General features: G+C 41.9%; 1 protein-coding gene across 1 annotated transcript in view; it reads left to right on the top strand.

Annotated features, from left to right (window-relative positions):
- The window catches only part of THRAP3 (thyroid hormone receptor associated protein 3), a 77,109-nt gene that overhangs the window by 49,276 nt on the left and 2,793 nt on the right, over positions 1-25,040 (top strand). Inside the window, exons 3-11 of the mRNA XM_082654806.1 lie at positions 7,625-7,792; positions 12,112-13,017; positions 14,553-15,266; positions 16,208-16,380; positions 17,114-17,225; positions 18,837-18,921; positions 21,053-21,240; positions 23,666-23,861; positions 24,332-24,475. Coding sequence (XP_082510932.1) covers positions 7,656-7,792; positions 12,112-13,017; positions 14,553-15,266; positions 16,208-16,380; positions 17,114-17,225; positions 18,837-18,921; positions 21,053-21,240; positions 23,666-23,861; positions 24,332-24,475 — 2,655 coding nt within the window. The 5' untranslated portion in view covers positions 7,625-7,655. The remainder of the gene's footprint in view (positions 1-7,624; positions 7,793-12,111; positions 13,018-14,552; positions 15,267-16,207; positions 16,381-17,113; positions 17,226-18,836; positions 18,922-21,052; positions 21,241-23,665; positions 23,862-24,331; positions 24,476-25,040) is intronic.

Below are 25,040 nucleotides of genomic sequence, written 5' to 3'. Positions count from 1 at the left end.
TCTTAAATTAGGGACTTGCCTAAAAGGATTCTAAGTCTTATGGTGAGATTTTTGCATTTTTTTTGGAAGGCTATTTCTTGGGAAGATTTCCATAGTTGATTGTTCTTATCCATTGTTTTGACTATTAGTGTTTTTTTTTTTATTTTTCATTTTTTTAAATTAAATTTTATTGGAGTATAGGTGCTTTACACTGTTGTGTTAGTTTCTGCTGTGCAGCATACTGAATCAGTTATACGTATACATATATACACTCTTTTTTAGATTTCCTTCCCATTTAGGTCACCATTTAGTTAACCTTTAGAGGGTGGTGTTTAGTGATCCTGTCCTGAAATTCTCTAGGCTTAGATCTTATTTGGGTCCTGTAACCCAAATTAAACAGATTAAAATAACTGTTGTTCCTTTGTAACACTCCTTCTTCCTTGAATTAGTCATGAGTCCTTGGAGTAAGAATTAGTGATGAAAGTTTCATGATGTTAATATATTCTAATAATGTAAGAAAATAAGATAGAGGCAACTCTTATATACACTACTGAATGTAAAATAGTTAGCTGGTGGGAAGCAGCAGCATAGCACAGGGAGATCAGCTCAGTGCTTTGTGATGACCTAGTGGGGTGGGATAGGGAGGGTCAGAGGGAGGCTCAGGGGAGAGGGGATATGGGGATATATGTATGCATGTGGCTGATTCATTTTGGTGTACAACAGAAACTAACACAGTATCGTGAAGGAATTATACTCCAATAAAGATCTTTTTTTTTTTTTTTTTAAAGCAACTCTGTATGCTTCATTGCTGCAGGGAAACAGGTGGTGCTAGAGAAAGAGGTTGGTGCTTAAAAGAATGTCTAGTACTTTGTTTGGTTTTTAAATTGGTTATGATGTGGATATTGAAGTGAGAGTTAAAACCATGAGAAATGCTGTGATTATGCTCTTTAAGGTGCATAAGATTCTTGAGAAATTTGAATATCCTGTGAGATAGTAAGTTTGATATTAATGGAAATGAGAAAAGGAAAAAAAAATGGTTTGCTCAGCAAAACCCTGTACAGATATTAAGTTACAGCAGTGGAGTCATTCAAAACAGTTAGGTGTAGATATCCAGAGATCAGACTGTTCACCATATGCAATAGTTCCCTGGCCCAACTCAATTCCTGTGTCCTTTCATGGGTTCAGAGAGCTTTAAAGGACTTAGTTTTGAATTGGTTTTATGTATTAGGACGGCTGTGGGTGTGTTTTTTGTGTGTGTGTGTGTGTGTGTGCTTTGTGGGTGTGTTTTATGTTGTTTTGTTTTCAGGTTATAGTATGTTTGCCTTAAAGTTTTATTTGCTTGATTAGTAGTAAGTCCTCTTTCTATGAAAGAAAATAAACAGTAACATCTTTTTTTTATTTCTCTCTTTATTAACTTTTTTTTTAACATCTTTATTGGGGTATAATTGCTTTACAATGGTGTGTTAGTTTCTGCTTTATAACAAAGTGAATCAGTTATACAAATACATATGTTCCCATATCTCTTCCCTCTTGCGTCTCCCTCCCTCCCACCCTCCCCATCCTACCCCTCCAGGCGGTCACAGAGCACAGAGCCGATATCCCTGTGCCATGCGGCTGCTTCCCACTAGCTATCTACCTTACGTTTGTTAGTGTGTATATGTCCATGACTCTCTCTCGCCCTGTCACAGCTCACCCTTCCCCCTCCCCATATCCTCAAGTCCATTCTCCAGTAGGTCTGTGTCTTTATTCCTGTCTTACCCCTCGGTTCTTCATGACATTTTTTTTTCTTCTTAAATTCCATATATATGTGTTAGCATACGGTATTTGTCTTTTTCTTTCTGACTTACTTCACTCTGGAGAAAAGGGAACACTCTTGCACTGCTGGTGGGAATGTGAATTGGTTCAGCCACTATGGAGAACAGTATGGAGGTTCCTTAAAAAACTACAAATAAAACTACCATATGACCCAACAGTCACATCTTTTTTTTTTTTTTTTTTTATAAATTTATTTATTTTATTTATATTTGGCTGTGTTGGGTCTTTGTTGCTGTGTGCAGGCTTTCTCTACTTGTGGCTCGTGGGCTCTAGCGCGCAGGCTCAGCAGTTGTGGCGCATGGGCTCAGCTGCTCCGCGGCATGTGGGATCCTCCCGAACCAGGGCTAGAACCTGTGCCCCCTGCATTGGCAGGCGGATTCTTAACCACTGCACCACAAGGGAAGTCCCCCAACAGTCACATCTTAACGGAAGATCCGAACGAACTTTTTGGCCAACCCAGTAGCTTGACCATTTAGGGCTGCCAAGGTTGGAGCCCCAGGGCAGCCCATTGAGAAGCTGTATTTGGCACTACTTAGTTTTAGGAGCTCAGTCTCCTGCCAAATGTAACCTATCCACAGCGTTCCAAACATGGGGCAAACAGTATTAAATTTAACTACCGAAGTGTTTCTTCTGGTGAATTCAGCAAGACACCTACCATGTGCCAAGCACAATGCTGGCATAGTCAATAGGGACACTAAGAAGAAACTTAACAATCTGGAGTGAGAAGGGGAGAGGAGTAATTGAATTCTTTCTTATCTTTGAGAGTCTTTGATTTAGAGAAGCTTGCTTTGGCCCTCGCTGCCAATATTATTCTTGTTGCTTGGAGTTGAAAAATAAGATCTGTATTTTTAATGACATAAAAGCCACGTAATTATATACCTTAAGGCCTTTGTTTTGTTTTACGTTAAAATGTATCTGCTCTTGCAAGGACGAGTGGCTTGGTGGAGAAGGCTTGGGCTTTAAAAAGGGTGGTGGGTCTGGAAATTACCCTCTCACGTGGCTCTGCAGAAGAGTTTAAAAATGAACCCTTCCTCCAAGTGACAGAATTATATCTGAAACCATTTCAGAAGGCTGTTTGAAATTCTACACTTGGGTTTTAAATAAAAAGGGGGGAGGGTAGAACAACAGTAGTATAAATACAAGATGGAGGAGGAGGATATCTTGCAGCTGAAGAAGGGTTTATGAGAAAGGATTTGAGGGCCTAGTGACTCATCTCACTCTGAATCAACATGTGGTGTGGCTGCCAGAAAGAGAAATCTTAGGATGCATTAGTAGTGTCTAAATAGTTTTATAATAGGCCAAATTTGGTGAATTACATTTAGTTCTGAGTATCCCAGTCAAGGAGGACAAACTGGAATTGATTCAGTGGCAAACAGGGTGATAATGTGGATATGAAACCATGTCATCTGAAGGATGTTGGAAAGTTGAGGGTATTTGGATCATACCAGCCCTTAACTAGAAGTTTAGGAACTGGATCCTATATTTCTGCCTGCTAACATGCTGAGTACTACTTGTTCAATAGGTGGATTCTTTTATATTGCTGGTGTAGGAACATCGCTGTTTTATTCTGAATGAAACAGCATGTCCAGGAAGAGTAGGCTGAAGTACTGCTGAAGAAACAAAACTTCCTTTGGGGGAAATTTTAATCTGAACAGAAACCAAACTTCTTAAAGAAAAACCAGAACGAACTTTTTGGCCAACTCAGTACTTGTAACATGTAAAACGTGCTAAGTTGATTTTCAAGGTGATATTTGTCGTACTTTCCATACTATTTTTAGAGCATGGACATGGAAGAAATGTTAGAAATGGGAAAAGCTATGTGTAAACACAATGAAGTTTTAAAGGTCTTCAAAGTAGAACTGTGAATTGTTTTGAATGAATTTTGGTAATTTAATCAGATAGCTTTAGTTATGGTTGTCCCTACCTTACACTAAAATGTTTGTATAAAATGTTTATATACATGAAATCTATTTATGTATATCAGGAGAAGACACTTCTTGGTCTTTTGGACCTTTTCCTTTCTTGTGTGACTTGCTGTTTCATAGTCTTCAGGTGACAGCTTAAATGCCACCTCTGGACCATCCTATCTAAATAACTCACTACCACACTTCATAAATTTGCCAACATTATGCGCTATTTGCCTTCTTCCTAGTACTTACCAGAATTTGAAATTACATTTTTGCTTGCTTGCTTGGTTATGATCTATCTGTAATTCTAGATTGTAAGCTCCATGGAGGCAAAGACCAAGTCTACTTTAATTTACCATTGTTTGTCCACTCTCTAGAGTTCTCTTGAATGAGTTAAGATATTCATTGATTTATTTCCAGCTCTGGTTTTGTATCATCCAAAGTTATTCCTCTTAACTCTCAGGGAATAGTGATGTTTTAAAATTAGTTTCAGTTCACATTAAAGAAATTCTAGAAGTGAGGGTGTGTCACAGTATTGTGACTCTTGAGTACATTTGTCAATTCTAGTAAATGTAATATAGGTAGAAGTGTTACATTTGGCTGTATTTTTTTTTTTTTTCGGTATGCGGGCCTCTCCCGTTGTGGAGCACAGGCTCCGGACGCTCAGGCTCAGCGGCCATGGCTCACGGGCCTAGCCGCTTCGCGGCATGTGGGATCTTCCCGGACCAGGGCACGAACCCGTGTCCCCTGCATTGGCAGGCGGACTCTCAACCACTGCACCACCAGGGAAGCCCACTATCTGTATTTTTAAAAAATACTTTGCCGCCTTTCTATTTGTTCATTTGGTTGTGTCAGGTCTTAGTTGCTACCAGTGGGCTCCTTAGTTGTGGCACATGTGCTCCTTAGTTGTGGCTTGCAGACTCCTTAGTTGTGGCATGCGAACTCTTAGTTGCGGCATGCATGTGGGATCTAGTTCCCTGACCAGGGATTGAACCCGGGCCTCCTGCATTGGGAGTGCGGAGTCTTAGCCACTGGACCACCAGGGAAGTCTCTCTATCTGTATTTAGATGACGACCTTTTCTTCCTTTTCGTGAAAATTAGGTTCTTAATTTTCCAGTGACTTGGAGTTGAAATGAGTATTTCCTTTTCTACTGACTTGTTCCCCCTTCTCCTTTTTTTTTTTTTCCCTTTTTCCTGCCGGGCAGCGCAGGCTTGCAGGATCTTAGTTTCCCGACCAGAGATTGAACTTGTGCCCCCAGGAGTGAAAGTGAGGACTCCTAACCACGGGACCGCCAGGGAATTCCCTCCCCGTTTCTTTTAAAGTCTGATATTGTCCACCCATTGTGTAACTGATCTAAAAGGGTATTTATTTCTAGCCTAAGCTAAATTGAAGACTGGACAGAGAAGTTGCTAGGCAAAGATACCCCTAGACTTGTAACAGAAAAAAGCCATTTAGCAAGAATGAACCTAGAGAATCCCCAAATATGCTGAAGGCCAACCAGAAAAACAATGTATTTTCAATATTCAGTTTCTGTAAATTGCTTATTTACACCTCCACCTCATATCTCCAAATAACTTATTCCTCTACCCTGGCTTTGTATAATGACACTACTTCCAAAAATCGGTTCCAAACTGAAACATCTTTGACCTTGCTAAAGCATGTAACAGTTTGATCCTTTTGGCAGGATCTAGACTGTAGGTCTTTGGTATCCTCATTTAGCAATCTCTTACGCATCACTGTTTGTCTCTGGCTTCCTAGCAGTTTCTCAGTCTTCTAAATTTATGTCTCTGAGATTATGGTTATTTCCTTACGAGCTGGAGCTATAGCAGCTTCTTGGATTTCTTTGCCTTTCCAAAAGTTCTTAAAATTCAAGTCTAAAACTTGAATATAGTAATTATAAACAGATACCACCTTTCAGTTTGTCTCTGTCTTGCCCTCTTTACCAGATCCTAAACTCAATAGGAGTGGAGACTTGAATTCATTTATTCATCCCACAAGTCTCTGCATGCCTTCTGTGTGCCAGACACTGCTCTGGCGAGGCTGTATAATGGTAGTTAAGAGCACTGGTTTAGAGCCAGGTCACCTGGGTTCAAATCCCAGCCCTGCCACTTAAAGCAGCGTGCCCTTGGGCAAGTTAGTTTACCTTCTTTATGTCTCAGTATCCGCATCTGTAAAAAGGGATGTAATAATACCCTCCTCGAGGATAAGTTAATAAAAATACTGTTTAAGTGTTTGCTGTTCTGGGCATTGAGGATACAACAGTAAATAAGAAAGATGAGATTTCTGGTGGTGGGAGCTTACATCCTACTTGGGTAGAGGAGGAAAAACAAAGTAAACAAGTACAGAGTAAACAAGTTTCAAGTACTGGATTTAGTGCTGGGAAGAAGAAAACAAGGTACTGGACTAGACCTTAGAGAATGACTGCGTGGCTGCTTTTGATTGGGTGGCCAGGGCAAACCTCTGGGGAGATCGCTTTTGAGTTGGGATCTGAATAACAAGAAAATCTGAGAGGTAGGGGAGGGTGAAATGTTCATTGATTATTGTTTTCCCTTCACAAGCCAGGCACAACATTACATAAAAGAATCTTTTGTTAAGCAGTGAGGCAGCGAGGTGTGATAGGATAAGTCCTGGAGTTCTGGTCTGGTTTAGGTATTAACTAGCTTTCTGATCTTTGAAGGAAAAAACAGTTTTGTTTTTTTCATGGGAAAATGACCCTGAAAGAAGATTGACTCTTGAAGCTAGTGATGGGCTAGAAGAAAGTAGAGGTTCTTCTCCTTATACATTACTTTAGTCCTGTGTTTATGGATTAATATCCTGTATTTTGGGACTTCTCTGGTGGCGCAGTGGTTAACAATCTGCCTGCCAATAAGGGGACGTGGGTTCGAGCCCTGGTCCAGGAAGATCCCACGTGCCGCAGAGCTGCTAAGCCCGTGCGCCACAACTACTGAGCCTGCGCTCTAGAGCCCGCGAGCCACAAGTACTGAAGCACGCACGCCTAGAGCCCGTGCTCCGCAACAGGAGAAGCCACCGCAATGAGAAGCCCGCGCACTGCAACAAAGAGTAGCCCCTGCTCGCCACAACTAGAGAAAGCCAGTGCGCAGGAAAGAAGACCCAACGCAGCCAAAAAAAAAATCCTATATTTTACAGGATGTAGTACATCCTGTTGTGGTATTACAATATTTGAGAATATTCTGTCACACTTTTTTTTTTGAGCACAAATAAACAGATTTTAATTCTTTGATAAGATAAATAATATACATAGGTACTTGGTAATACTGATAAAAAAGAAGATAAAAGTTAGAAAAATACAAAATGGAAAGATATAACTATAGATGTAATGAGCAGATGTATGATTATAATTATAGGTGTAATACATAATTTTAGGTGTAAAGGAGATTACAGAATCTCTCACACTTTAAACCTTTTCCTTTGAAGTAAATATTAAGGGTATGCCTCATGGATTCAGGGTCCAGGAAGTAGGGAAATGGTAAGATGTGCCACAAACTCTATAACCAAGATGTCATTGCATAGAGTTTCTTCTGTGAGGACTGGGAAACCTGTCTCAGGTCATCTCAGTACTTTTATTAACAGTTAACTTAGTTTGCAAAACTTGTCTGCTTATTGAGAAAAGACTATGTGCCCCAGGTTATCAATAGCTCTCCTCATTTTTGTCTGTGTTTCATGGTGTCCCCCAGTTAGAGTTACAGGTCAGGTTTTCCATTTGCTGCTGTGGGTTGGTACGTTGGGAATTGTACCGCTTAGAAATCCCCCTTGGTAAAAGGGCAAAGAATGCTTTGTTTGGTTTGGTTTTAGCAGTCATTTCATCTTTTTTGTTTGTTTCTAAGTGTCCATAGAAGTTCAAGGGACTCACTCATTTGCAAAGGGGCTCACTTATTTGTTTGATTCTGTTTTTTTACATTAGGTGTAATTGAAAAGCGACCTTCTCTTTAGAGATGTCAAAAACAAACAAATCTAAGTCTGGATCTCGCTCTTCTCGATCAAGATCTGCATCAAGATCTCGTTCTCGTTCGTTTTCGAAGTCTCGGTCCAGAAGTCGGTCTGTCTCTCGTTCAAGGAAACGCAGGCTGAGGTAAGGGGGTGTGATTGTATAATGAGATGATCATTGATCAGTCAGTATAGGTCTCTGAAGATCTTTTGTTAGACCCTTTCTGTGAGTGTCAAATGGAGGTGCGGGGTTGGCTTGAGGTGGCGTGTTGGGCGGTAAGATATTCCAGGTCTCTTCAAATGTTACAAATCCAAATCATCTTCGATTGCCATGCTGTTGGCCTAATTCCTTTTCTTTCCTGTCAGCACATACTGTTTTTCATCCACTGTGGAAGAAAGAGCGTTTTATTTTTATTTAAGCTACTTGCTTCAAATCTCTACACCTGATTATTTTTCACTGAAGTATTTTTGGAGGCTTGGACCAAGGTTTATTTGCATCATCAGCAAAGACAGGATAGCTAAGAGGATTAATAGTATGATCAACATTGCAAGGAAAAGAAACCTTAACTCACTAAAATAATTAAACCTTAAAAAACTTAATCAGGAGTCCTTTGTATATATATACCTGATACGCCAACTACTAACAAGCTGCATCTATTTAGTAAAACACATCTTGCAACTGCCTAAAAAAATCACTATTGTAGACATCACTTTGCCTTAGTAAATATGCAAATAATTCTTTTGAATTTATTGCCAGTATTCTTTAATTTAGTCAGTTTCTACACCTTTAGTTGGATTATTTCCTATTTCAGCTGTCTTGGAGTATAATGCCAAACTTCCAGCATCTTTCGTCTTTTGTTGTGTTATGAGTTCGGTTTTTCATTCTTTAAAACTTTCTTTTGTGAGTAGATAAGAACCTGTTAGTAAATATAAGTTTCTATATGTGTGTTAGAGAAATATTGATGTATCTAAATGTTTAAATACCAAAAGGGGATCTTTGTACAATTTCGTTCTTCTTGTCAGAGCTGCAGTAGGCAAGGAGACAATTTCTCAGTTTTACCACTTGGCGCCCCTGCTCATTATTTTAGATGAGTATCTAGAGCCCTTCTCTTAAATGAATCATGCAGTTTAAAATAAACTCAGGAATAGTTGTTATTAATCTTTATTGATGGTTTCCATAGTCCTACTCCTAAAAGAGTCTGTAAACAAATAGTTGGTAGGCTCCCCCCCCACCCTCCCAACAAGAATAAGTTAATTCTTTTTTTTAAATACATTTATTTATTTCTATTTATTTATTATTTTTGGCTGTGTTGGGTCTTCGTTGCTGTGTGCGGGCTTTCTCTAGTTGCAGGGAGCAGGGGCTACTCTTCGTTTCGGTGTGTGGGCTTCTCATTGTGGTGGCTTCTCCTGTTGCGGACCACAGGCTCTAGGCATGCGGGGTTCAGTAGTTGTGGTTCGCGGGCTCTAGAGCACAGGCTCAGTAGTTGTGGCGCACAGGCTTCGTTGCTCCACGACATGTGGGATCTTCCTGGACCAGGGCTGGAACCCGTGTCCCCTGCATTGGCAGGTGGATTCTTAACCACTGCACCACCAGGGAAGCCCAAGAATAAGTTAATTCTTAAACGGAATCTGTGAGAAGCCTGTCTGAAAATTAATTTCAGAGCAGAGATTGAACAAAAAATAGGTGTGCATAAATGTTAATGACTTCCATATAGTGTAGAACAGGAAGTTATAAACTTTGAGTCTCTCACTCAAAACCCCCTTTTTTTTTTTTTTAAGATAACATTACACCTCGAGGGTAACCAATCCTAACCTTATTTTTCTCTCCCATGTTTCTTGGGCACACATTTTTATACCAAGCTTTGTTTGAGGCCTGTGCTAGATAGAGTCTCTCTGTTGCCCAATTGTGTCAGAGTCTGTATGTAAGTAAAATTCTCTTTTATCTTCTCAAACCCCACCCCCATCCCCACCCCCACCCCCACCCCCCAAAAATGAGGGAAAGCCCACTAAATATATCTACCCCAGGAATTTGCTATCAAGGCCATAGGACCGAGCAGAGACTCTTAGTAAACTCCTACCTTGCGCCCGGAGTCTTTTGATCTGGTTTGCTTAAATCTCAGTTTCAGCTCATTTGGTTCTTTAAAACTTAATCTAGTAAATGGAAACTAAATAATTGGTTCAAAAAGAAGAGGCTGTACAACCAAAACTGAGAGAGAAAATTGAACTGACATAACCCAAATTGAAAAATGTTTACCAGCTCTGAAGTATTTTGATAGCTAGAGTTCTGGGCGGATCTCTCTGGACAGATCGCTTCTCCTTATTCTACAGATCATTTGGCATGGTCATCAACTTGGCAAATGAGGGAAAGATACCTTATGCAGGCAATATGTGCCGGGGTAGGTCTAGAGCCACTCCATGTGCTGTCCTAATACCTGTAAGATTATTTTGGAGGAATATCTCCACTAGAAAACAAGTTTTTATATTTGATTCTAGTCTGACGTCTCTGCTTTTTAGAAACAGATAAATTTGCCACTGGATGTTCAATTTTTAATTCTGGCTTATCTGTTTCATGATTTTTTTCTTTTGTTTTCCCTCTCCTACAAGGAAAGTATACTGTCCAGAGAGTTTGAGAAACCATACCTTTAAATTAACTTAACTGCTGAGTTCTACAGAATTGGAGAAAATTGGTTGTTTCCTTGTATTTCACAGACTGTTGTATCCTTTTAAATGACTTCTCATAAATAAATTAATTTGCAATCTGCAGAGACTCATATTCCTGCATCCGTGCAGTGACTGCGGGGTTTGGATGCAGTATGCCGCAGGGCCCTCACTAGTAATTGGTGACAGAAGCAGCAGTAGCCTCTGAGGATGGGAACATGAATCAAACCCTCCTTAGTGCTGGTGGTGCATCACCTCCCTCAAGTACAGCCATTAAATTGGGTCATATTCAGTTTCATAGCTGCATCTGCCTCTCCCTTCTTTCTTACATTGTTCTATTTTCGAATGAAAAGTGTGAAAGGTAAGTTTGTTTTTTTAAATTGTACTTAAATAGCAACCATTAACAACCATCACTATGCTACATCTTCACTAGTTCCTTTTGTTCTTGGAGTAGATAAAGAACCTGGGTAGTAAGTAGTGGGAAGCCAATCCCACTTTATCTTCTAAGTGTAAGTTTCTTTCTAAAAATAACATTCTGTTTAGTTGTTAAAACCTGTCACATTTGCATCTGTTTCCAGTTAGGTCTGATATGAGAAGTCCTGCTTATGAACTGAAGGGTTTTCATTCTATATGTAAAGAAAATATTTTTGGAGTTTTCTAGTAATTTTACATATTTCTAGTTAACTACTTAGGTGTAGTGACTAATTAACGCTCTATATCATAATTGACATGACAAGTGGTATCAAAGAACGCCACTGGATTTTCCACACCAACAAATACAGTTTTTGGCTTTTTGATGGGAACAGCTCCCTGTCATTGACAAGCCTGGCATTTGTGAACATGTAATTTTTACAGAGTTAGGTTACTGTTGAATCCCCACCGGTCTGGAAATGTACCTTTGCTAAATTAGAGTTCTGTATTGTTAAATGAAGAAGAACACCACTAGGCTTTAGGTTGACCTTAAAGATGTGCAAGTGTGGGGCTGTTTTTGTAGTTCCTCTTTGCTACCCTCTTGTGTGTTTTGATGTCTTATGGTCAGATGGTGCCCTCTTGTGGCACCTGGGTAAGACCTTGTAGTTCAGCCACAGAAACTTGACCTTCTAGATAATGAGACCATTTCCAGATTCCCAGTTTTAAAAAAAACAACAATATTTGTATGCTTTGCTGCTGATCTCATTTCAGTTAAAATTCTTTTAAGCTTTGAACAGATGAGTTCTCTAAGTCCCTGTTTAAGCATTCTTTGGTTTAGACCTGTTGTAACTTTTTTTTATACAACCCCAAGTCTTAGTGGAAGCTAAGAATTTAGCCCTGCACAGACAGAGAGAGGTGGATAGGATGGGGAGTAAGCAGTGTGGGACCAGAGGATCTGAATAGTTACCTGTCTGGGTACCACAGCATGCAGGGATCACTTCCAATGACCCAGGGACCTACCTGTACAATCCTCTGTGCCTCTGAAACTCTTAGCAAGTAGTATACTATATTAAAATGGTGTTTGTTTAGTTTACCACATTAGAAACATTTTTATATTCTCTCAGTCACTATAGAAATACATCTCCATTTAGAATGTGCTACAGTATTAATGAAGCATCTCAGTGTCTCATTTGTTAAAGTGCTTCTTTATTTTTGTACTTAATGTGGCCATAAGAGTAGAATTAATTATTTAAGTTTGTACCTTTCGTTTGAAAACACTGAAGTTAAATGATGCATAAGAAGAGGGATTTACCTCTTTGTTGGCAGGTTTTTCTTGAGTAAAAATGCTTGTGTCAAAAATTCAAACATTTCTTCCCTCCCCTGCCCCTCTTTCAGTTCTAGGTCTCGTTCCAGATCATATTCTCCAGCTCATAACAGAGAGAGAAATCACCCAAGAGTATATCAGAATCGGGATTTCCGAGGTCACAACAGAGGCTATAGAAGGCCCTATTATTTCCGTGGGCGCAACAGAGGCTTTTATCCATGGGGCCAGTATAACCGAGGAGGCTATGGAAACTACCGCTCAAATTGGCAGAATTACCGGCAGGCATACAGTCCTCGTCGGGGCCGTTCCCGATCCCGGTCCCCAAAGAGAAGGTCCCCTTCACCAAGGTCCAGGAGCCATTCTAGAAACTCCGATAAGTCTTCCTCTGACAGGTCAAGGCGTTCCTCATCCTCTCGTTCTTCCTCCAACCACAGCCGAGTTGAATCTTCTAAGCGCAAGTCTGCAAAGGAGAAAAAGTCTTCTTCCAAGGATAGCCGGCCGTCTCAGGCTGCCGGGGATAACCAGGGAGATGAGGCCAAGGAGCAGCCGTTCTCTGGAGGCACCTCTCAAGACACAAAAGCGTCTGAGAGCTCAAAGCCATGGCCAGATGCCACCACATACAGTGCTGGTTCTGCGTCACGGGCCTCAGCCGTGTCTGAGCTGAGTCCTCGGGAGCGAAGCCCGGCTCTCAAAAGCCCCCTCCAGTCTGTGGTGGTGAGGAGGCGGTCACCTCGTCCTAGCCCTGTGCCCAAACCTAGCCCTCCGCTTTCCAGCACATCCCAGATGGGCTCAGCTCTGCAGAGTGGTGCTGGGTACCAGGCTGGGGCACACCAAGGTCAGTTTGACCATGGCTCGGGGTCCTTGAGTCCATCCAAAAAGAGCCCCATGGGTAAGAGTCCACCAGCAACTGGCTCCACATATGGCTCATCTCAGAAAGAGGAGGCTGCTGCTCCAGGCGGAGCAGCCTATACAAAGAGGCAAGTATCTTGTTTCCCCTGTCTGGTTGTTTTTATCTCACCAGCCGGCAGTTTAGTTGTAATGTGATCTGTAGAGCTCTGATTAATGGTAATAAGGTAATCCCGTTTCCTCAACTTTTCATTTAGCAAACTTTAAAGCATCACCCCAGGAAACCTTTAGCTTAACTCTAGTTTTCCTACCTTCCTGAATTTGTATTGCAGCATAAAGTTTCTTTAGACTACTCTGCAATGATGTTTTCACATTTAAAGTTTACCTTGGATTCTACCAGTATAAGCCAGAGAACAGTAGAGATTTGTGGGTCAGCCATCAAAAAATGTGGTCTTCACCAAAATGAATGGCTGTTGGAGCTGTTAGACCCTCTAGGACCTACCATCTCCTGTGATCGATCTGCATCAGTCCATCATGGTGGAGAGCTGCACCCTCACACCCTCCAATTGAGGAGACTGGGCAGAATGGGAAAGTCCAAGGCTTAGTCCAGGAAGACCTTGTTTTAAAATCACAAAGTGGGTGTATGTCCCAGTAGAAGCCAACCAGGCTGTGTGTTAGGAGAGGACATAACAGTGTCTCTGTCTTTCTACCCTGGGGGACACACTGAGTTGGAACTTGAATCTTTTTTATGTGGTTGGATGGATTGGGGTGGCAAAGACATAACAGGGAATTTGTACTGGGACCAGGTTGTTAAGAGGGCTTTACAGAGCAGGTGGTTCCCCTCCTGCCCCCACCTTTTCCTTTTATTAGCATATTCTTTGCTGCCCTGCTGTCCTTTGGTTCTTTTTTGTCATATTAATGCAACTATAACATGATCAGACTTTTTCCATTCATGGTACAAATGAGACGTTCAGAATCTGTACTTTGCAGCTTTCAGTAAGTCTGCTTTGAAATACAAGTTTTGTTCCTTGCCAGGACTATGAATCTCATTAGAACACTTGGGCATGAGCTCTGCTTTTCCATAAGAATGAGTAGGATGATTTTTGCCCCCTCCCCCAATTAACATGTATTCTGTTTTTATTTGTGTTTGCAGTATATTTCATACTTAGATCTTCTAGGTGACTTGAAGCAAATTTGAAGTCTCTTTTGAGACTTGTATTTCCAAATGTGAGTTGTATAAAAGCAAAACAGTCCAAGGTTGAACATTCTATGTTAACTTTGCTGAAAGCAGATTTTAAGTGACTGAGTGAAGGTTGGATAAGACCTTAAGTTTTTTTTTTCCTAGACCACTTACAGGTAAGTAGGTTTTTGTTTTTCAGTATCCTAAAAATTGCCTTTGCTATTTTGTTTTTGTTTGTTTTTCTAATACACAACTCCATAGACCATATAGTTTTCTCTTAAATGCCAAGTTCATAGATCTGTGAAGAGCAGTTTTTTAGAAATTAATAGAAGGTAACCAAGACTCCTTTCATAACACTGGAATCCACAAGACATGCTTATTAGAGAAGCAGAATCCTAACACCGTACGCACATGGTGCTAGTTTATTTTAGATCAAGTTGCTTAAGAAGCCTCTTGTGTGTGTCTCCCTTGTGTTTTCATAACTAGGTATCTAGATGAGCAGAAGACAGAGAATGGAAAGGATAAGGAACAGAAACAAACAAATACTGATAAAGAGAAAATGAAAGAGAAAGGGAGCTTCTCTGATGCGGGCTTGGGTGATACAAAAATGAAATCTGATCCATTTGCTCCCAAAACTGATACTGAGAAGCCTTTCCGGGGTAGCCAGTCTCCTAAAAGGTATAAGCTCCGAGATGACTTTGAGAAGAAGATGGCTGACTTCCACAAGGAGGAGATGGATGATCAAGATAAAGACAAGGGTAAAGGAAGGAAGGAATCTGAGTTTGATGATGAACCCAAATTCATGTCGAAAGTTGTAGCAGGTGCAAACAAAAACCAGGAGGAGGAAAAGTCAGGCAAATGGGAGGGCCTGATGTACGCACCGCCAGGGAAGGAAAAGCAAAGAAAAACGGAGGAGTTGGAGGAAGAGTCTTTCTCAGAGAGATCCAAAAAGGAGGATCGGGGAGGACCCAAGAGAACCGAAAGTGGGCACAGGGGATTTGTGCCTGAAAAAAATTTCCGAGTGACTGCTTACAAAGCAGTCCAGGAGAAAAGCTCATCACCTCCCCCGAGAAAGACCTCTGAGAGCCGAGAGAAGCTAGGAGCCAAAGGAGACTTTTCCACGGGGAAGTCTTCCTTTTCCATTACTCGAGAGGCCCAGGTCAATGTCCGGATGGACTCTTTTGATGAGGACCTTGCCAGGTGAGCTGTAGTCCATCTTGACCCTCAGGGTTTTAGTAGCCTAACCTCTCTCTCTGAGGTCATTCTGGAACGAGGACAGGCCCCTCATGTATTTCCCCGCTGTCTCATTTTCAGTGTGTATACCCTTGTGTCTCTGTTTTCAGTGGAGAAGTGTGCATCACTGAGCAGTTATATGTTGGGGGCAGTATCATAGCAGTGGTGAAGCGTCTTTTTACACTATAGTGACTGGCTTTTTTGATGCTGGGTCCCCTCTGCTTCTCTCTTGCACTCTATTCATCACATTGTAAGCTCCCCTGCCGGCCCCATTCCACCCCCGTCCTGTTGCCTTCCTAAATGTGCTTGAGATGTCTTTTGCCTGTGGAACCATGCAGGGTCCATTTTTCCATTCTTAGCTAAGTCACAATATCTATTTTTACAGGTCTTCATGAAATAATGTAACAGTTTTAAAGTTGGGGCTGGGGGCAGGAGAACTTAAGGAAAGAGTGATGAAGCCCAGGCTGCTTTTTACCTGGTGTAAAAACTGCAAAGCCAGTTGGAAGTCTCCTGAACAGCATTGTTGCCACATCCCACTCTTGCTGCATTGTGTCACTTCACTGAGTGGCCCTGGATGGCCAAACTAGTTGGTCTTTAAAAACACCTTCCTGTTTGTCATCTGTTAAAACCAGCAGAGACCCCCAGAACAGAATCACTGAGGTTTAATGCTTCATCCTACCCATTTGTTCCTATTAAATTCCAACGGGGAAAAGGGAAGAGAGAGATCTTAGATGCCTTTTCCCATAGTTATGGTGCATTGAAGTTACTTTTTACCTTGGTAGGAATTAAAAAAGGAACTTTACAGATAAATTTAACTCTTTTAAAGCACGCTCTTCATTTTTAGGATTTAAACGTTCTGACTTTCTGTGTATCTTGTTACATTGGGCCTCCCTGTGTTTCTTTTTCAGACCCAGTGGCTTATTGGCTCAGGAACGAAAGCTTTGTCGGGATCTAGTTCATAGCAACAAAAAGGAACAGGAATTTCGATCCATTTTCCAGCACATACAGTCAGCTCAGTCTCAGCGGAGCCCTTCAGAACTGTTTGCCCAGCATATAGTGACCATCGTTCACCATGTTAAAGGTGAGTCCAGACCCCAGCCTGCTCAGGGTCCCTTTCCACGTGCTTAGCTTCCTCTCTAACAAGCAGAAGGATGAGTGGGGGAATGGGGGAGTCTATCAGGGATCTTTATCTCATTGATAGGGGCCTTTGAAGCTACGGGCTAGCTTGAAGGAAATTTCTTCCAGGGAGAAGTTTCCATTTTTTAATTACAGAGATGAACATTATGAAATGCTAGTGGTAACCTGTGATCTTGAGAATAAGTAAAATCCTTCATGTGAAGGTTTAAATTGCTTGAAAAGGAGGTATGAAGGTGGCTTTCTCAGCCCCTCTGTCTTTTCCTGTCTAGTAGCTAGAATCCTCTAGAGGCTTCTTGAAGATCTTGGGGGATGGATATCTTCCCCACATTATTTTGCCATCTCCTGGGCAAATGGAGGTGGACAGGCTGGGGAGTGTCATGTAGAATCTGGGTTTGGGCCAGTTATAGGTTCCATCTGAAATTGGAACTCAAGCAGGAGCTGGTGCTCTGAATCAAAGGATAGTAAGCTCTAGTTTCTCTCTTTGTATCCATGTCCTACAGTGGAAATCAGACATTGGATTTTGTCTGAACCAGCCATTTTTTCCTTCTTCTTCCTAATGTTTTTTATATGGACTTGACTACTTTAGTCACATCTCTGTGGTTGTAGGTCCATGCACACGAGTTGAATGTTGGGTGTGCCTTTGATAGCCTGATATGTTTTTCTTTGATTCCCCACAGAGCATCACTTTGGGTCCTCGGGAATGACATTGCATGAACGCTTTACTAAATACCTAAAGAGAGGAACCGAGCAGGAGGCAGCTAAAAACAAGAAAAGCCCAGAGATTCACAGGTGAGGACCTCAGCCTTACAGTAGAGGTGGTCATAAAAGTCTGCTCATCAGATAATAAACTCGTCTTGTTTTTGCAATTTGTTAGTTACATTATCAGCAGAATTTAAGGTAGTGCCCTCCAGGCTCTAGGATAGTGGTTGTTTGTAGTGGAAAGGGTATGCTTTGATGACTATAAGTTTCTCACTTTGGGCTGGAGGAAAACAGCCCTTTTGGTATAAGTGAACCTTTGTATTCTTGGGAGCTGGCAAACAGTAACCCAAGATCACTGTGGGCTTTCTTTATATAGAGTAGATGTTGTTTCTTTTTTTTTTTTGCGCTACGCAGGGCTCTCACTGCTGTGGCCTCTCCTGATGCGGAGCACAGGCTCAGTGGCCATGCCTCATGGGCCCAGCTACTCCGCGGCGTGTGGGATCCTCCCGGACTGGGGCACGAACCTGTGTCCCCTGCATTGGCAGGCGGACTCTGAACCACTGCGCCACCAGGGAAGCCCTAGATGTTGTTTCTTTAAGCAACCCATGTATTTCATATATTAGTCCTTCCTTTGGAAGAATTTGCAGCAGGTGGGGGCTGGAGGTGGGAGTGCTTATAGGATTATGTCAAAGGGTTTAAAAGCCCAGAGGTTTAAACATTCGGTTGTTGGAGACTATTCATTCAGCAAATAGGGACTTTGTCTAGAAACAAAGTTGGTCTTTAATTATATAATAGTCAGCTCTTGAACCTTTGCAGGAGGTAGGAGGACCATGTTTGCACAACAGTCTTGGATTTAGGGTCTTTGGGGATTTATGTCATGCCAGGCAGTTGTTTCTCACTTGGACCTCATCCTATTGGTGAATAATGGGCCATTATATTTTATTTTATTTATTTTTATTGTATTTTTAAAAATATTAAATTTTATTTTTTTGGCTGCGTTGGGTCTTCATTGCTATGTGGCGGGCTTTCTCTACTTGTGGCGAGCAGGGGCTACTCTTAGTGCACAGGCTTCTCCTTGAGCAGTGGTTTCTCCTGTTGCGGAAGACGGGCTCTAAGCATGCGGGCTTCAGTAGTTGTAGCTCATGGGCTCTAAGCACGCGGGCTTCAGTCGTTGTGGCTCATGGCCTCTAGAGTGCAGGCTCAGTAGTTGTGGTGCATGGGCTTAGTTGCTTCATGGTATGTGGGATCTTCCCGGACCAGGGATTGAACCTGTGTCCCCTGCGTTGGCAGGTTGATTCTTATCCACTGCACCACCAGGGAAATCCCAAGGACCATTATATTTTAATTTCCAAGATGAAAACTGCTTTTTGAAGTTAGCAGGGCATAGATAATCTTGATGTGAATTTGAAATTATAGGCACGGCTGTAGGTGAGTCTGTTTTCCTGGCTGTAATGGTACTGGGTGGAATAAGATGTTTTTTCTGTTTGAGTTTGGAAAGTTGAGAGAGAGAGAGAGAGTGTGTGTATATGTGTTGTGTATGCATACTCGCGCATGGACATCTATGGGAGAGTGTAAGTATATAAGCAAACAACATAAGTGTAATAAAAAGGAATGCCTATGATTTGCACCACTCTCCTTACGAACTGAGGTGCTATATTCACACTATGGAATGTTAAACAATTTTTGTGTTTTCAATTTTAGGAGGATAGACATTTCCCCCAGTACATTCAGAAAACATGGTTTGGCTCATGACGAAATGAAAAGTCCCCGGGAACCTGGCTACAAGGTGAACTGTTGCTTTGATCAGTAATTCCAACAAAATGAGTGCGTTGGGCATGAACTTGACAGAAATGTGTTTGTTTAAATTACTCTCTACTTAAGTTTGTGTTTTTCTTTTAAGGATGGGCATAATTCTAAAAATGAACTACAAAGGGTTAATTTTTATTAAATGTATCAACAACCTTTGTGAAGTGGTTAGAATATGGTAAATGACCCCAAAGTCTATTGAGGTGAGCTTGAGAAAAAAAAGAGAGGAGTTTTGGAACAAGTGCCCATGATGAGAGAAGAAACTTTTTGTGATATTTTTCTGCTTGTAAGTATTATCAAATCAACTATATACATGCACTATTTCCAACCATGATTTCAAAAAGACATGCATGTCAGAGAAGAGTGAAATATTCATATCTTAACTTAGTAGACTGTTTTAAGCAGCTAGTCCAGATTTTTTTCTAACATTGTACCATATCTATCATCTGTCGATTACTGTTACTTTAAAGCTAAACATTGCTTTGATAGCCCAGCTACATTTGTAATGATGTGCACGTAAACACTGTTATTAAGAGGTTAAAGCTTGTGTGCAGTCTTTTACTATGAGGTACTAGATTTGGGTTCTTAAAAATCTTAGTATTTCTTGACCACCATTCCCATATAGAGTTGTAATTTAAAATTAGAGATGGCTCTTCCGATGCTGCTGAAACCTTTTCTAAAAATAGTAATTTTTAAGTTTTCCAAGTAAATTTGTCTTATTGGTTGAATGTAATGAGAGGCACTCTTGTACAATCTCTCTTCTCTCCCATCCCCCTTTTCTTTTTCTCCAAGTACCCACCGGCTTGGCACTAACCATGTGAAATGCAAGGTTTTGAAACATCAGAAGAGATTCCGTCCTCTCTGCCCCACATAGCCTACTCAGTAGAGGTGCTGTGGGCACTGCCTAAGGGAGCTGCAGCTGCGTTTTTCTTCTCTCTTTTTTTGTCTTTGGAGGGTACAGAGGCCCCATTCCCTCTGTCAAAAGAAAACCATGTGATAAAATAAACCAACTTACTACCTACCACTCCTGTTAATTAAATTATTTCAACAAAAAGCTTAATTGTTTGTATAAGTAAAACGTTAATGCTAAGTGAACTACTCATCGCTTCCTCTTTTTAGGGAGTTTTTTGTTGTGTTTTTTTGTTTTTGGCTGCACTGTGCAGCTTGGGGGTCTTAGTTCCTGGACCCAGGGATTGAACCTGGGCCCTCAGCAGTGAAAGCATGGAGTCTTAACCACTGGACCTCCAGGGAAGTCCCTAAGGAGGTTTTACTTCCATGAGACAAATCTTAAGTGTATAATGTGCCTGAAACCACATTGCACCTCTGCTCACTGAGATTCTAAAGAGCTGTCGAAAGCCCTTGGCATGATAGTTTGGGGTAGAAGGCCGCTGTTGTTGCTGGGCTCATGCTGTATCTGCAACATACATACCCTGATAGGTTACACTTCCTAGAAAGTTAGCAAAAAAAGGTTTTCTTTTTCTCTTTTCTTCCTTCCTTCCTCCCTCCCTCCCTTCCTTTTTTTTTAAATAAACTTTGACTTGGTATTGCCACATTATGAATTCATTATGCTTTTTGATATGCCTTTTCTAGAGAAATTTAATACAATTAAACATTTTGGAAGGCTGATTGAGTCTCCCATTGTCTGTCATTGGACTCAATACTGAGAGAGAATTCCAAGTAGAGGATAGGCCCAGGGCAGCTGCCACAGTGTAGGTAGGGGAAGATAACAGCATTTCCATTCTTCGTGGTGACTAAGCCTGAGCCAGCCTAACCAACACCTTCCAGAGTTGATTTTGGCCTTCTCAACTTGTCGGCTAGCCCGTCTTTACTGGGCCACAGAGGGAAACAGCGAAGTGAGGTGCGTGTACGTGTGTGTAGCATATGCAGAAGGTCTTCATCATTATTTTAGAGAACTGGTTTGGGCTCTGTAGGATTCTCATGAAGCGACTTCTGTGGACCATCCTGTATCCCTCCTGAGCTTGGGCGAGGTGCCTCACATTCCCAGTGCTTCCTCTGCACCACTCCAGTGGAGTAGAAGCCACAGTTCGTGGGGTGGTTGAGTTGGTAGCCCTGAATCCCCAAAACCTAAATTTTGATTTCTCTTTTGGCAGGCTGAGGGAAAATACAAAGATGATCCTGTTGATCTCCGCCTTGATATCGAACGTCGTAAAAAACATAAAGAGAGAGATCTTAAACGAGGTAAATCAAGAGAGTCAGTGGATTCCCGAGACTCAAGCCACTCGAGGGAAAGATCAGCTGAGAAAACAGAGAAAACTCATAAAGGATCAAAGAAGCAGAAGTACGTAAGCCCCTGTCTGTCACCTCATTCAGACTCCTGAGTGGATTTCTTTGTCTGCCCACCATTAGGCTATATGGCAGACCCTCCAAGCCAGAGAACTTGGGGTTAGGAACGATGGCCACTTGTACAGTGTCTTTTTTTTAACTGTCAGTTAAGGTCCCTAGATTGAAAATAGAACTTTAGCATGAAAGTAGGCATGATCCTTGTCTAAAGGAGGCCTCCTGGGAGATGGGCAGTTAATTTGGCTCTAGGGACAGTGTGGAAAATCATAGGGGAATTCCTTTTGCATTTGTTTTGGCCATGTTCTTTGACATGTCCTTTCTCATCACAAATCTTCTTGGGAAGGTTATATTTTAGAAATGGCTCAAAGTTGTTGTCAGGTAATAATACTGTTTGGTCAGAGAAACAGGGTGGAACTAGATAGGACAAGATTATTGATTGCCTTTTAAACTGGTTTCACAGACACTTCCAAGAGAGGTGTTACAAATATTCTTTAAACAAAGGTAGCATTGTTGAACTTCATAAGGCAGTATTTATGCCAAGGTCTTATCTCTATTTACATTTTTGAATGTTCCATGACTTTTCAATCATGTCTCATTAAAGGTAGCACAATTGAAACCCCACACCTTCCTGTAAGAAGCTACACCACTTCTGTGTTTTTGAACTTTATCTAGCAAGCACTTTCATATCCATTTTCTGATAACAGTCCTTTGAGATAAGTTGGATAGTTAGTAGCTACCTGTTTTGCGCATTTGAAAGATAAAGAAGTAAGCTCAGAACGATTTGTCTAAGATCACACAGTAACAACTGACATCAAAACTCAGATCTTCTGTTCCACTTTGTCTACTCTTCCACTCAGTTACTTACACATTATGAGCCTTAGCAGCTTTCAGGGCTGCCCACAGATAAAAATCTGATAATCCTCACCAGGGAATGGAGGTGGGGGTATAGTAGCCTTCAACACTGTCACTGGTGGAAAGGGAGCAGAACCCCTCAAGCATTTCAGGGTTGGACTTGGATGACTGATCCTCATTTCTTTCCCTGGGACACATGCCTCTACCTCTGACTTGTTGTGTAACCTTGACCAAGTCTCTTGCAACCGTAGTATTTTGTGACTGGGGCAAGAAGAAAAATGATAGTTATGTCACTTTTCATTGTATATCACACTTCAGTTTAGAAGAACTTTTTCTCATATGACTGAAGAGTGGCTCACCCAAGATCACACAACTAATAAAAGGCAGTGTTGGGACTCAAATATGGGGCTTTCTGGAGTCTTAGGTTTGAAAACCTCTTGAAATGACACTGATTTCTAGGAGTCAAACATTTGAGTTATAAGAATCCTGTGACAATAACTTAGATTTCCTCCTTTTTAAGAGTAAATGCTAGAAGGCACCAGTAGGATTCAAACATGTAAGTCTTTGATCTTCTCGAATGTTTGGGGGTGGGCTGGGGGGTTGCAAGGTACTTTCCTCCGTAGTGGAGGAGAGCAGTGATCGGTTACTGACACAGGCTGGCTTCTCCCTGTAAGTCCTCCTCTACTCCTGGGAGCCAGCCTTTCTGCCACCTTAGATGTGGTTGGTGCCCTTCTCCAGCACCACATGGCGGACTGGCCCCGACCTCTAGTACACAGACCGTGACTCGTCATATGAGTCTGATTTACCCCAGTCTGTAATTTCCCCCAGATGAAGGGAAGGATGGGAAATAACTCTTGAGAAGAGTTTCGACAAATCCTGTGCTTAATGACAAAAGCTGTTTGAGCTCACTGGAAAGTGGGGAGGTGGTTTGTGGAGTAGTGGTATAATTAGTCGGAGCCAGGTTTGAATCCAGGCCTACTCAGCTCTGTCACCTGAACTTCCTATCTATAAAATGAGGGAAATAATACAGAATGATCATAATTGCCATTTACTATATGCCTGCTGTGTCAGTGTAGAGTTTTTAATTAAGCACATTGTTTTTTCAGTCTTTAAAGCACTGTCCCAAGACAGGCAGTGTTCTTCTTATGAGAAATAGAACTAATGTAAAGCCGAAACAGATGGTAACATATAAAGCCTGTCCTGGTACCAGATACTCCGTGACTTTCAACACAGTGTTAGTTTCCTTCTGCCTTTCTGATTCGTGCACATGTATTAGACTGAGCTGCCAGAGGCCACAGACTATGTTTTGTTGCTCCTTCTGTGTATGTCCCATGTTCATCACAGGCTCGGACATAGATATGTCACTCAGCATGACTGACAGAATTGGGAGGAAGCTCCCCAGGTTCCCTGGGTGTGTATGTTGGGGGTGAGTTTGTTTTTCAGGTTACTAGCCTTCAGTGTTTTCATCACAGACACACTCCTGATTGCCCTGTGCTGCTTATCCATGAGCCCCCAGCCAAAGGCTGTACCCTAGAGGCTTACTGATCTCCCTGCCTTTTCTATTTTCAAAGGAAGCACCGGAGAGCACGAGACCGGTCCAGGTCATCATCCTCTTCCTCCCAGTCATCCCACTCCTACAAAGCGGAAGAGTACACTGAAGAGACAGAGGAGAGAGAGGAGAGTACCACGGGCTTTGACAAATCAAGACTGGGGACCAAAGACTTTGTGGGTCCAAGTGACAGAGGAGGCAGAGCTCGAGGGACCTTTGTAAGACCCTGCCCGCTCTCCCTTTCTCTAAGCCCTTATTCCCACCAATTCTAATTATGTTCTTATCAGAATACTAATTTTGTTGCCCTTGATACAAGTAATTCAGTCTAAAGACCCTAGAATCTGTGGTTTCCCAATCCCCAAGCTTTCCATTTTTAGTGTTTTTGTTTGTTTTTTTCCTGTTCATAATCACTTAGCCAGAAAGTCTCTTAGGACTTCTCTTCCGAACTTCCTCACTTGTCTTGACTCCTGTTGTGTGTAGGGAGGCCCTTATGCCATTTTGTCCTCTGTCTAGGCTGTAGACTTGAGATGAATGGAAAGGGAATGACTAGAAACCAGTTGACCAGCATATTGACTGGAGGACAGTTGTCTGTTTTGTGCCAGAAAAGTGTTTGAATAGAAGGCAAGGAATTGTTTTTCTCCATTCCTTACATGGTCCCTTTGTTCCTTTCCCCTGTTTATTGCCACAGCAATTTCGAGCCAGAGGAAGAGGCTGGGGCAGAGGCAACTACTCTGGTAACAACAGCAGCAGCAGCAACAACGATTTTCAAAAGAGAAACCGTGAGGAGGAATGGGACCCCGAGTACACACCCAAAAGCAAGAAGTATTACTTGGTATGTGTCTGGGGACAACCAGGAAGGGCCAGGGGGCCTTTGGCACACACAGTAGCTGATACAGAGGCCTTAATTGGTCTTTCCAGAACTGTGATTAAATATGTGTGCAGGCGCTGCACTGGGTACATGCGTACTTGTGGGATGGCATAGTGCTGGCAAGATGAGTTCTCTAGAGAGGTAGTCCTGACCTTGAGAGCGCTATCTAAGACGTTTATGGATCCCAGGGTAAGCGGGGAAAGGTTCCTCTTGCCTTTTTAGTCTGTGAAATTGTTCTCTGCTCACCCACCCTAACCTAAGCCTCCCTCCAGCCTTTATGCAAGGGATAGAACCATAACCTTCCCCTGAGGCTGCAGTTCCACCCTGTCGCTCCCCAGCACAAGATTGACAGGAAAGACAGCTCAGGATCTCTTTTTGAGGAAGGGGACCTGCCTCCAAAATGGAACGCCACTGGGGCTTCTCTCTTCTAAGCTCTTGGTCATTATCAGGTACCAGGCACCATCTGAGCCTCTCTGCCTCTCAGATTAGGGCTCTTCTAAGCTGAATCACCTGGCCAGTGAGCGAGCTC

The sequence above is a fragment of the Grampus griseus genome, assembly GCF_964374135.1.
Source record: "Grampus griseus genome assembly, chromosome: 1".
Classification (NCBI taxonomy): domain Eukaryota; kingdom Metazoa; phylum Chordata; class Mammalia; order Artiodactyla; family Delphinidae; genus Grampus; species Grampus griseus.
This window is presented reverse-complemented; position numbering and strand designations above follow the sequence as displayed.